Below are 13,125 nucleotides of genomic sequence, written 5' to 3'. Positions count from 1 at the left end.
TTAGTAATGGTATCCATGACGGGGATGCGTTGGGGAGTGGAGAGGGTTTTGGAATAGAAACTACTGAATGTTAAACACTAAGGACCTTCTGATGTAGTTTAAAGTTTTTATAATTATGCTTTTAACAGGTACCACTACAATTGAGAAATATGACCTTAGGACAAACAGTTGGATACAAATTGGTACCATGAATGGTAGACGATTGCAGTTTGGAGTAGCAGTAATAGACAACAAGCTCTATATTGTGGGAGGAAGAGATGGCCTGAAAACCTCTAATACAGTTGAATGTTTCAATCCAACTACCAAAGTTTGGACTATAATGCCTCCTATGTCAACTCACAGACACGGCTTAGGTAAGAGTTAGAGTTACTGTACAATACATATTGCACCACATTTACAGATTAATACTACTGATTTTAAGAATGATAAATGTAAAAGTTAAGTGTTGCCATAATTTTTTTAAATATTTACCAGTACAAAGCAATGTTTATACAGGATATTTTTCAAATCCAGCTACTTTCCCACTGCTATAAAATCCTGCCTTGTTATTATCCTAACAAACTTGCACTGGCCTTTCAATGCTAATTTTGCTCTGAACATTTGCAAAAATATATACAAAGGTAAAAGTAACAAATTAGTAGGAAATTCTAAATTCCCATTGACTATCTAAGGGATCCGTTTGCAATACACGATGGACCTTGCAGATGCCATTGACTTCAATTAGCATTGGGAGTGCTCAGCATGTCTGAAAATAAGGACCTATAACACTGGTAAATATAATTAAATATAAGTGTGCAAAGAATAATATATTTACAAACACCTACATCCTATAATCAACACACTTTACAACATTCAATGAATTTGTCCTTTCAATTCTATTTAGAAAAATATTCTTCTACTTTACCAATTATCCTACTGAGAGAAAGCTCATACAACTTAATGTACCTTTGGACTATATCCCTCTATACATCTTTAATAACTATGTGAAATCAACCATAAACATACAATTGTGTGTTCCCATTACAGAACAACAAAAACAGGGACAAATTTAAGGCTGGGTGGCTCAATATAAGCAGGATTTTAAAAGGCTGAAAATCCTTCTTTGGGATAAATTGTAGCATGTGAATTGAGAAGGACACAATTCTAGAAACAAGTATTTCATGAAAATCTTCAAGCTGTTCACAAAGATAATCGTTACAGTAAACACAATAAGAATAATAATTTTAAAAGTCAAATGACTGATGAAATTAGATTCATAACCATTCAATCACCCCAGTCCCATGGCATGTTATACCTTTCCACCAAGTACTCTGTACTGACATCACAGCTTAGCGCTCTTCCAGGTCTGTCAACTTTGCAACTATTTGCTTTGATAAGACAAGTAGGAGCTCTACATATCTGACATAAACAGGTGAAATCCTAGCCACAATTAAATCAATGACAGTTTTACTACTGACTTCAATGGGGAGGATTCACCCAATATATAAACTATAACTTTAAAACCTGAATGTTTATAGTTTGGTTCCTAAATCAGCCTGATTTTCAAAGCTGTCTTGAACCTATGGCTCCTATTAGCTTCAATTAGATTTTGTGTCTTTGAAAATCAGGCTATTTATATTTAGGCCTGTAAATATGGATTTAGAAGTCGAACTTTAGGCATCCAGATTCAAACAAAACCAACAAAAACTAAACATAATATAAAGTATACTAAACAATATGAAGGGCCATCCATCCCTAAAGGGAAATGAGAAAACTCAAAGGCTCCACAGTAGCTGAATGATCTTGTTCCTGTACCTAAATGCATAGCGTCAATGAGCTTATGTGCAACTCCTAAACATATTAATAAATACTACTACTACTAACCTGAAGGGTTCAGTACAAATGGAAATGGCCAAACCCTGGAGCGGGGAGCGTCCATGTTAAAACTGCTTCCCTGTTTATCTTTGAGTGAAAGTCAGTGTTTTCCCAGCAGAAATACTGTATTCACATTAAGTGTCTGTGACTTACATTCTGCTCAGTGTCATGCAGATTTTATATAGATTTATATGAGATGATTATTCTGTAAAGACATTTTTAGAGAAATGAAAAGCCATAACTATAGCAGGCAATGAATATTAGTTACTGAAATGTTCTGATGTCAGACCTATCTAATTTTGTCCCCAATTCTATTTTTCAAAGGCGTAGCAATGCTTGAAGGACCAATGTATGCTGTTGGCGGTCATGATGGATGGAGTTATCTTAATACAGTAGAAAGATGGGACCCCCAGGCACGGCAATGGAATTATGTTGCTAGCATGTCAACTCCTAGAAGCACAGTGGGGGTTGCCCCATTAAATAGCAAGTATGTAAACAGACAAGCTGAAGGACTGGGGGTGGGTTGGAGGGTTGTTTACTTACTTTTGCTCAGCTATGTATGTGTGACCATTTACTTCCAATATTTAATAACGTCTTCTCTGAAGAGAATTTAAGATTGTAGAATAGCAAAAAGACATCATCACAGACCACACAACCTCAAAAAATTATTGTGGTAAATAGCCTTTCAAATTTTCCCTTCATAAATTGTATCTTTATGGTATTTTAGCTATTCATAGTTATGCTAATTTGAAATGATACCACAGGTTTGAAATAATTTATCTCCCCAGAGCCATAGTTTTTAGTCTTGTCAGGGTTTATATAGTCTTTTCTTCCATCTAATCTAGACAAATTGAGTTCCAGGCAGTTTATTGTTCCTGGATCTTTCTGATGAGAATTTAAAATGGATGTTCTGTGTACGTTTCAGAGACACTACAGATCCCCAGGAACTTTGCACAAAAGTAGACATTCTATCCATGCATCTTTGGCTAAAAATTGCCCCTCCTCCCAGTGTTGTGTAGTGAGGCACATTTTATTTTCTTCTCTTTTCCAATTTAATAAGGGGCTGCAGCATTTCAGCTATTGGTGGAGCAATTCCTAAATTGGTATATGGTTGGATCAATTTTATCCTCCATTCCCCACACACCAGTCAGGAAGGAAATTGGAAAACCAGGTGAAATGGCACAGCTGCTTTTCGAAGCCTCTCGGTATGATGTTTTGTGGGGCATGGATGAGCATGACAAGGTCCCCTGGCTCACACCCCTCTGCATCCCATGCTGCCAAATCCATTTATATAAAACTTTCAGATTCAAGCAAATTATAACCCAAAATATGCAACGGCAGAATGAAGCTGGCAAATGACCTTAAGAAAAGAGTTTCATGTATATGTTTACTCAAAACATTTAGAGAAGCAGAACTAGCTATTCAAGCCCATTTTATCACAGAGGAAATACCTTGCAGACATCCTCAGTATAAATTTTACAAGAAACTCCTCTTAGTGTCTTCTACATTGATATGCAGGAAATCCCTTTGCTAAAGAGGAAATCCAGCCCCATGGTGTCTCAGGCCTCAAGCACTCTTGAAACAGGCTGCCTGGCTCCAACCTGACCTAAATTATGTCTGTTAGTTTTGTGAGGTAATCTACTACACAACAGGGGATATGATGAGATCAGGTGTGATTCATTTAGCTCCTACTACTGCCCTTCAACTTGGTGAAAAGCTTCCATGTAGACTTTTAAAGACTTTCTCCCTTGTTTCCCCAGGATCTATTTTTTTTTAAAAAGCAATGGTACTGAAATTAGAATATTTATCCATCAATTATTAACTACACCAGAAAACTTTTTAATTGAGTTTCAGTACACACAATGTGTTTTGCCCAAGGAAACATGTAGGAACAATACCAGTTTGTAGTGGTATTTGGTCTTTCTCCTTCAGAGAAAGGGAGAGGTACATCTTATATTTAATTTCTAAAACATGCCCATCACATTGCGCCTGGGTATATATTCTTACATTAAGAAAAAATATCATTCAGGTATATACCTCCTCAGCCAAACAACTGTGCAGGGAAGTGAGCTTTATCCATTGCCCTGAATTCAAAAACTCGAGCTTCGTAGGGTCCAACCCATGAAGAGTGTGCCAGAGTCAAAGAAACTGCCATGAGCATACAAAATGTTAAAATTTAGGGGCGGAGAGTAAGAAGTTTGGTTTGAACAAACATTTCCTAACCAGCTCTAGTGGGAATATATCATCTGATTTCACCTGTAAAGATGGTTTTCATGGAGATAGATGATGATTTCTCTGGTGTGTAGGATAAACATCATGCAAGGTTTGAAAGATCAACGTGACCTTGAAGAACTACATCTAAAAGAGAATAGGACTCTCATGAAGTCTTTCAAGAACACATTCAATTTTCCCCATTCAGGTACCATTTAATACACTGCCCCCTTCTGCACCGGATATAATGTCTGAGTAATCTGCAAGCAGAAATTGTACAAATCTAATCTGGAACCGAAAGAGGCATGGATAACAGATAAGGTTCAGATCTGAAATAAATTCTCACACTAATCACCATCAAGCCACTGCAGCTGCCTGGGAGCAACCCCCAAGAAACATTGGGAAATCCAGAAGGGTCCCAGGATTTATAAAAGTTATTGACAAAAGGCTGAAAAATATCCTGAGTCACAGAGCAAGCACCATCCCCACCATATTCTCTCTGCTCCCAACCAGTCAGCATCATTTGTGTCTTACCTGGATTGAACTTCAGTCAGGTCATTTTAATCAAGGTCCTAATATTAGCCAGGCACTGGAAAAAACAAAAAAGACCATACTACCGAAAGTAAAATGCCTTTTTAATACTAATGGCAAGACAGTGCAAACTACATCACTGTGTCCTCCAGTAGCTTCACACAAGTTTAATAGAAAGGATGATATAACAGGTCCCTGCTGAAATCTACCTTGAGGTCTTTCAGACACAGGGAATGATGTGTCAAATAATTTAACTGATATAAGATTCAGTTTAATAAAGTTTTAAATTATTAATGGAATAATAACATTGTTTAACAATACCTTGTTCAACAAGTCAACCATCCAAAAATAAACATTTGTAGCATCTGTAGGAAAACAATATTATTTTTAAGATTACCTGTTTCCTGTTTTGTCTCTTCAGATTATGTTTAATGAATAGTTCATATGTGAAAAGGCTCTTTAATCTTATTTTTCTTTTCTATACTACTGATAATACTTAATAGTGAGACATGCAAAAATATGGTAGCATTCTTTCCCTTTGAGATTAGAATCATATTCTCCAAAAAGCATTATGGAAAAGAACCCTAGTGCATAGTTAGTTCCAAATTTCAGTCTGTGAGATTAGCCTCACTTAAAATGCTTTAAAATAAACAAATAAGATCTCTATTAAAATGAATGAGTGAAGACAGAACATATGTTTACAGCACTGGTTTATCCCTATGTGGATTATTGTAGATTATATGCCGTTGGTGGACGGGACGGTAGCTCCTGCTTAAAATCCATGGAATGCTTTGATCCTCATACTAACAAATGGAGTATGTGTGCTTCAATGTCTAAGAGGCGAGGCGGTGTTGGTGTTGCAACGTACAATGGATTTTTATATGCAGTGGGAGGTCATGACGCACCTGCTTCCAACCACTGTTCTAGACTTTCTGATTGTGTGGAAAGGTAAGGATTTTTATTTATTTTTTTAAAATCTCTGGAAACAAATTTACTTACAGTACAACAATGGAAATCCCTTAGCTTGGAACATTACATTTGCAAAATATATTACAAAAGTAAAATTATAAAAATGCTAAGGGTCTGCTGAATTTAAATAGATTTTTTTGAAGGCTGGGGTTCATATAGAACACAAATCAACAGAATCTGAAAGTTTGGGTTTCCGTACCCAGCAGCAGTAGAATCCGGCAAGGTTTTATCAGCCCTATTGATGTGTTTCTTCTAGAAGGTCAATTGAACGAATTATGTTTTCACCAAACCCCTAGGTTGCATGTATAAACTATCATGGCTAATGGAGGACTTGTTCATCCCTTTACAAAGCTGTTTCAGAAGCACATTAAGTTGATCTCATGTGGCATATTCCCTCCCTAAATTACTGTTCTTCAAAGGTGAGCTTCATCTCTATCCAGATACCCAACAACACGAGGCCTATGCACCATTTAAGTCCCACTTAAACCCTCAAAGCCATGAGCTAAGTATGAACAGCAACAAGATATTACAAGATAGTTGCTGGGTTTGTATGCATTTATTGAAGAAAAGCTTTCATATTAACCCTTTTATGCAAAGATTTTTAAATGAACCTTATTGAAGCATATTTGCATATGAGATGCTACCAGCAGACGTACAGAGTCTCCGAAAAATGCAGACACTGGACACATCTTTTTAAGGACAATAATATTGTTATATTATGTGCTGCCCCCCACACCATCCCAGTTTGCAATATGAACTAGGAAAAGAGTATGCTCATAGCCTGCTTAAACAGTGACTTGTCTGGACATTTAATTAGCAGTATTGGCAGTATGTACTGAGAGAACTGTTGGGTGTCTCCTGCAGTGCGGTGCTTTGAGAAAGGCAAGGGAAACACTGGTGAACATGCAAAACACCAGAGGGGATAGACAGAATGGTTAAATTCTGCTTTCTGTTATATTGATGTAAATCTGGAATAACTTAACTCCATGGGAATTGAGATTTATACCAGTGTATCCTGAAGCGATTGTATAGGCAGAAGCAAACTAAAAAACTCATGTTAGATTTACTGTATATATTTTGAGTTGTCGACTTTTATAAAGATAAATATTTTAATCAAAATAAATATTACCTACATGAGAAATGTTTCATGTTTGCAATGAAGTTTACTTTAAATGTTAACTCTGGCTTGAAATAGTGGCTGCATGCTTTATGAGCAAAGGGGAAGAAGAATGCATTGAAATCTGTAGCAATTTATCTGATTAAGCTACTGTCACAATATTATTGCTGCACACTTCACATTATACAGCATGAAATAATTGTATCTAAGATGATAGGCAGTGACTATGTCCTGTAAAATGAGAAGATTTTTTGTGCGTGTGCTTGAAGAGTCCTCTAGTGGCTAAATAAAATATTAAACCATTTTACTTCTGTCTCTCTCTGCTGTTAACTGTAATTGTCCATGAATTGGTTCATTTTCTTCTGTACTGTAGTTCATCTAATCTGAGTTGTTTAGAATTTAAAAATGCTATAATCATTATCTTACCTGTGACCAATTATTTTTCTAATCACGGTCATAAAATATCCTAGATATGATCCTAAAACTGACACCTGGACAACAGTGGCACCTTTAAGCGTACCACGTGATGCTGTTGGCGTCTGTCCTCTTGGGGACAGATTATATGCAATAGGAGGCTATGATGGACACAGTTACCTGGACACTGTGGAGTCATATGATGCACAAAATAATGAATGGACAGAGGTAATGTCATATAAATAAATTAAAAACTTGACACTACACTAATTATTACAGGGACAGTAGAGGTGAGTACATTAAAAACAAATAATTTATATATGCTGTACACTGGGACATATAAAAATCAAGATACTATTTTGCGTATGTATAAAATATTGGTAGTGCCTCATATATGACATCAACTTAATTCCCAAACAAAAACTATATTAAGATGGAATTAACACTGAGAGCATATGTTAATAATTTACAGTAACACACTTTAAGCTTCAGCAATTTTGCAAAATGTCCTCAACCGTGGGCTCTGATCACACTTATAATGCCAAGACCAGGATATGCTCTGTTGAACACAAGACTATTACGGAGATGTATTTGATCAAATGTTAAACGCCACAATCCCCGCTTCCCAAGCTAGTGGATGCACAGCCACTTTCAGAGTCTGATGAGCAGAACACCTTAAGTAGATAGTATATAGTTGTTTGATTGCAGTTACAATTGACCATTTAGCTGTATTGCACCACTACATATTGTGTACTGTAGCTATGCAGTTCTTTATGAAATTCTAATGTGCTGTAATAATCTACAAGATTTTGGAACATACAAGAAAAAGGTAAAAATTTGATAACGCGAATAAAAAGGCAGCTCTAATCAATGAAGATTATTTGCTCCTACTATAATGTGTCAACCACAGTGAAAGCAGAAGTGAAAGGTCAAAGCAAATACTTTCACTTTATAATGAACCTCCGATTCTTTTGGTTCTCTCTTTCTGCCTAAAAATAAAGTTTCACATAGACTGATCCCGTTCTGTGGAATTTTACATGTTGATCAAAATACTGATATTTGCATAGATTTGGTATTGCCTTGACTAATGTTTGTCACCACCGCCCTCTACTGGCAGGTATTTTAAGATCTGCTCAACTTTATGTAATAGCATGCTATCTTATTTTTACCATTTAGTTATGTAAGTATAATGTTTACATTCCAATTGATTTATTTCATTTCAGTGTTTAATATATAGAGCAGTATAAACAAGTCATTATCTGTATGAAATTTGAGTTTGTACTGAATTTATGTAGCCTGTTGTAAAACTAATCAAATATCTAGATGAGTTGATGTACCCCCTGGAAAACCTCTGTGACCCCCCAAGGGGTTGAGAACCAGTGTTCTGGACCACCTCCTATTACTTATAGTTGTCAGAGATTCTCCTGTAGGTAGCATGACCCATGCTCCTGGAGCACAAGAAACTGAGTTTTCTCTCCACTAACTGAAAAGCCCCATATGGCCACGAAATCATGACAGCGTTCATTAAAATTCTGCTAACAGCAAACATTGCATTTTTTTTAAATCACTCTTTTGCATGGTTCTATTTAAACATATTTAATGATTTTACATACTAGAAAAAAAAACACTGCTTTCCTTTGAGTCCATGAGTGACAGATTACATGAAATTAACTAAACAGAGAAATGTGTTTCCTCCTTTTAGGAAGTCCCTGTCAATATTGGAAGAGCTGGAGCTTGTGTTGTTGTGGTGAAATTGCCATGATGGATGTCCCTGGTGTGAAATAAACCCTGAGTACAGTTCCATAAAAACCATGTGACAGGAGGAAAAGAGACAAGTTCCAGAACATACTACAAACTACATACATTTTTGCAGCTCTCTACTGGAGGAAGACTCAGATCTGAGCCATTACGTGGTTTGAGCACAAAACTGAAGTTTATCTCCATTGCACAGACAGGTTTTTGCAAAACATGAATCATATGCAAATATCAATATTTTGTTACACCTGATACACAGTAATACAATAATAATGTTTAAATGGTTCAAGTCTATTATAAAACTTTACTTGTTGTTGTTAATAATATACAACAGCAGCTAAAGTGATAGATGTGTGTCACTGAATAAGACTTAATAGACATTTTCTTGTCCGTATCAGCAGCAATGTTTATATGTTTCGAAAACAAGAAATGTGTGTTTAAGTAAGTGAAAAGCAGACACTGGATAAAATAAATCTTCAATGATAGGTAACTGTGCAAAAGGCTGTTTGAGAACTAACACTGGCAACTGAAAATCACAGAAAAAGTTCCTTTAATGTAAGTTTACATTTAATGACATCTAATTTCACAAATGAGAATATTTAGTGGATTTTTAAAAAGCATATAGAAGCAAATTATATCCGAAAATTGTGGAACTGATTCTGTGCCAAATTACAAAACCTAGTTACTAATAATAAGTGTGATACTGTCTAACCTTTTATTATTAAACACTATGACAGAATAATCATTTTTAGCAATACAGACGATTAAATTCTCTAACATTTTAAAATATCTGCCCGAGTCTGAACAAATCATTCTTTTATTAAGTTTCTGCCACTGAAATGAAATCTCATTTATAAAAAAAGATTGCTAATGTAACTTGCAGTATCTAAAAATTGGTAATTTGATAATGTATTGATATGCACTAGTAGCACCCTGATCACACAGTCAGTTTATTGCCCACTAACCATCTGTCAAAATATTTTAAAGAAATTTGGCTTTTTTGGAATAATCAGCATGCGTTAGACTTATCACTGGTAAAATGTTAGTGTAATTACATTAATCAAATATAGCTTGCATAATGGAAAAATGTATATCATATTGATATGACAATCTAGGACCTCAGCTGAAGAGTGCCAGCTTCCTCACATGTACAGTAGAAAATAATGTAGTCAAAGAACATGTGTACTGTGTAACATTATGTACCATTAAAATAAGCATGTTTACATTTTATCTGAAACCAGCTAGAATGCTAAGAATGAAGATAAACTTCACTGAATCAAAGGATCACTTGAAAAACAGCACAAAATATTCAACTGCATTACATCTCTTTCATGTGCCAGTTTATATGAAGGATTTTTTTTTTCATTTCTGATAATTTTGTGTGCTGGAATTATACATTAGGGAATGTTATCATATATGTAAAATGTTCTATACCGTAAAACATGATATTTGGATAGTGTCTATGTTAGCCTTTAGAACTCATCATCATTTCATTCTGAGAAAAATTCAGGGTAAAATAGTAACAAATGTGCTTTATGAATATGTAGGCAACTTTGGGAATGGAATGTTGCATTTTCAGAACTCTTCAATATGCTGTTTTAACAGGCTTTATACTATATATTGTGTAGAAAAGTTCTAAGACTCAGCAACCATGGGATTATTTATAAAAATAAAATGTTTTTAAAGTTGCAAATCAATTCACACAAATTATGTTTATAATATGGCATGCTGAATTAAAATAAATTTTACTTTCTCTGCTAAGAAAGTCTCTATGCAATTTTAAACAGTATTTCAAGAATTGTGTGATTCCTAACTTGTATGTATTTCCAACAGTACTAGTGACAAAAAGACATTTTCTTCCTAAAGTAGTTTTATATAAAAGACCCAGTGTTGCTCATAGTAGCAAGTCTCTCTCCTTTCTTGGTGATGCTGCATCAATATAGGTCATGTGTTCCTTCCAATAGCTGAGAAATGACAGTTTTAAGAGGAATAGAAAATCTTACCTAGCCCTCAGCACACTAGACCCATCTCTCCACCAGATATCTGTGCTGTTCATCCTGCTCTTCTCTTGAGCTAATCTCACTCTCTTGACATAACAGGTTCAGGTAATAAACCAAGATCTACTCCCCTGCCCTCAATGTCCAAATCCTTTCAGCATCTTACCTCTCTATTCTGTGTGACCTCTAAGAAGGTTATTACAATGCTAATGCAGTCACATGAGAATCCCCTTTCTATGGATGCAGAAAGACTCAGGTGCTCCCAATCCTTCTACAGAAAGACCAGATGGCTCACTTGCAAAGTGCTGAGGGTTGCTATTTGACAAGTTTACTTAGAGGGGCCACTGTACAGTGCAGTCCATGAAGCACATGGAATCTCACTTACTAATTACCAGTTTTGAACAGACTTCAAGTCTTTTGGGTTTCTAAATCCAAATCACTTTGGAGTTATTCAATCAATCAATCAATCATCTGGCTAGTATCCAAGCAACAAAAGAGAAATCTGTATTTTTCCACATTTTATGTTTTATTACTATTCATGGAGTATTTCTTTTACATGTATATTTACGTAGCTTTATATAAACAAAAAAACCCCCAACAACCAAGGACAAACTCTCTCCACAATTTAAAAACTAAGTCAAATGTAGGACACACAACAAGGGCTCCGGTGCTAGAAGGGAGGTTGGGAGACATTGATGAAATCACTACTTTTAGCAAAATAAATGGGTCTCAGATGGAGAGGAAGGTTCCTACGAGGAATGGGAAGATGTTCCAAGAATATAGAATGGGGTGAAAGAAGGCACAAAGCAGCAAATTGGAGGATCTAAAAAAGTCCTTAGAGAGAAGTGAGGATGAATACAGGAATATAGGGTCAATGCCAAAACCCATGTTTTTTTCTGGAAATTAAGGCAGAGGTGAAGATGAGGATAATTATAAAGACCTTTGAAAAGGGAAATGTGAAAGGTTAATGTAGAAGACCAGGGAAGCCACTGAGAGAATTCAAAGAGTACAGATGACATAATCCTAGGAATAAAATAGTAAGAATTTATCAAGGGCAATTCTCCAGCCTTTCTGCATATTCTTTCCCCTCCTCCTCCAATTCCCAGTTTTGTTAGGAACTACATAACCATTGAGAAGTGCACTCTTTTTCATTTTTCCTCATTTCAAGATACCGCTGTTCCAGCTATTAATACACTGTATATTTAGAAAGAAAAAAACAAAAAGTAGGATGGTATTGTGATACTGATCTATCTTTAAATTAAACTAACTAAAGTAAGCCAGTTAAGAGGGGGTTGAAAAAGGTACTAGAAGGCACTCTCCATGAAGCAAAGCTCTCAATGCAGACACAGAGAGGGAAAGGTATATTTTTTCCAAAGGAGAAAACTCTAATTTGTTATTCTCAATACTAAATGCAGCTAGTGGATTCTGGCAAGTTCCATTCTATTCTAACAGTATCTATTGACCAAAATCCCCATCATGGATTTTATGATTTTTCCAATTCTACAGCTGCATTAGATGCCAGCTGCTATAGTCCTACTAGGGCATTATTCCAGTTTCACAAAGGTTAACATATCATTCCAGATGGCATTCAGACTCCAAGACCTTCTCTCCCCATGCCCATCCAGAGGAAAACCCTGCTTGCCAGTTCACTTTAAACTGGGACAACATAATATGGGGATGAAGGATGAGCCTGGTTGTGGAGAAAAGAGCATAAGGGTGAGGATGGCTGAGAGGAGATGGGGAAATTTGGTCTATATTCATTGACAAAAAGCACAATGGAGAAAGAAACATGGTAAGTGAGGGGAAATAACTTGTTTAAATATACATCTTTAAAATCTGATTTTGAAAAGTTTTTTTGTGAAAGGGATACTAAACAAGGTGAGGCTCACCAGGACAAGTTTATTAATAGGACCGATTATTAATTCTTGAAAATCCTCAAAAAATTCTAATATTACTCAAAGTGCACATGTTGTGTTCCTCTTCCAAAAAAAAGGGGCAGAATTCCTGTTCTAACTGAAAATCTTAACAAAACCTTAACTATGAGAGTTGCCACAAGTGCCTCTACATATAACATGCTCTGTCTCTTGATAACATGTAAGCACTACAAAGGAACTAAATGAATGCCACTGGCCGGTAAATTTTAAAATGGAAACATGAATTCTCCCTCTTCCCAAGCCACATATTACTGGCACGGATGTGTACTCTAATCAAACAAAATCCGATTTCCCCGGGCCTACTCCTTTAAATCTCTAGCATGCTCAGACAGTAAACAGTAAA

The 13,125-nt window shown here is 35.8% G+C and overlaps 1 protein-coding gene across 3 annotated transcripts in view; it reads left to right on the top strand.

The window, feature by feature from the left end:
• Positions 1–10,570, top strand: part of KLHL4 (kelch like family member 4) — a 77,017-nt gene extending 66,447 nt beyond the window's left edge. The window contains exons 7-11 of one of the 3 annotated variants that reach the window (XM_073360869.1): positions 129–353; positions 2,179–2,341; positions 5,332–5,544; positions 7,153–7,324; positions 8,799–10,570. In XM_073360869.1, coding sequence (XP_073216970.1) covers positions 129–353; positions 2,179–2,341; positions 5,332–5,544; positions 7,153–7,324; positions 8,799–8,858 — 833 coding nt within the window. In that variant the 3' untranslated portion in view covers positions 8,859–10,570. Of the gene's footprint in view, positions 1–128; positions 354–2,178; positions 2,342–4,160; positions 4,564–5,331; positions 5,545–7,152; positions 7,325–8,798 lie in introns of those variants that run through there. The other 2 variants (XM_073360870.1, XM_073360871.1) reach the window with 2 other exon arrangements.
• Positions 10,571–13,125: the final 2,555 nt, after the last annotated feature.

Source organism: Lepidochelys kempii, chromosome 9 (genome assembly GCF_965140265.1).
Source record: "Lepidochelys kempii isolate rLepKem1 chromosome 9, rLepKem1.hap2, whole genome shotgun sequence".
NCBI lineage: Eukaryota > Metazoa > Chordata > Testudines > Cheloniidae > Lepidochelys > Lepidochelys kempii.
Note: the sequence above shows the minus strand (reverse complement) of the source record. Positions and strands in the feature narration are given on the sequence as shown.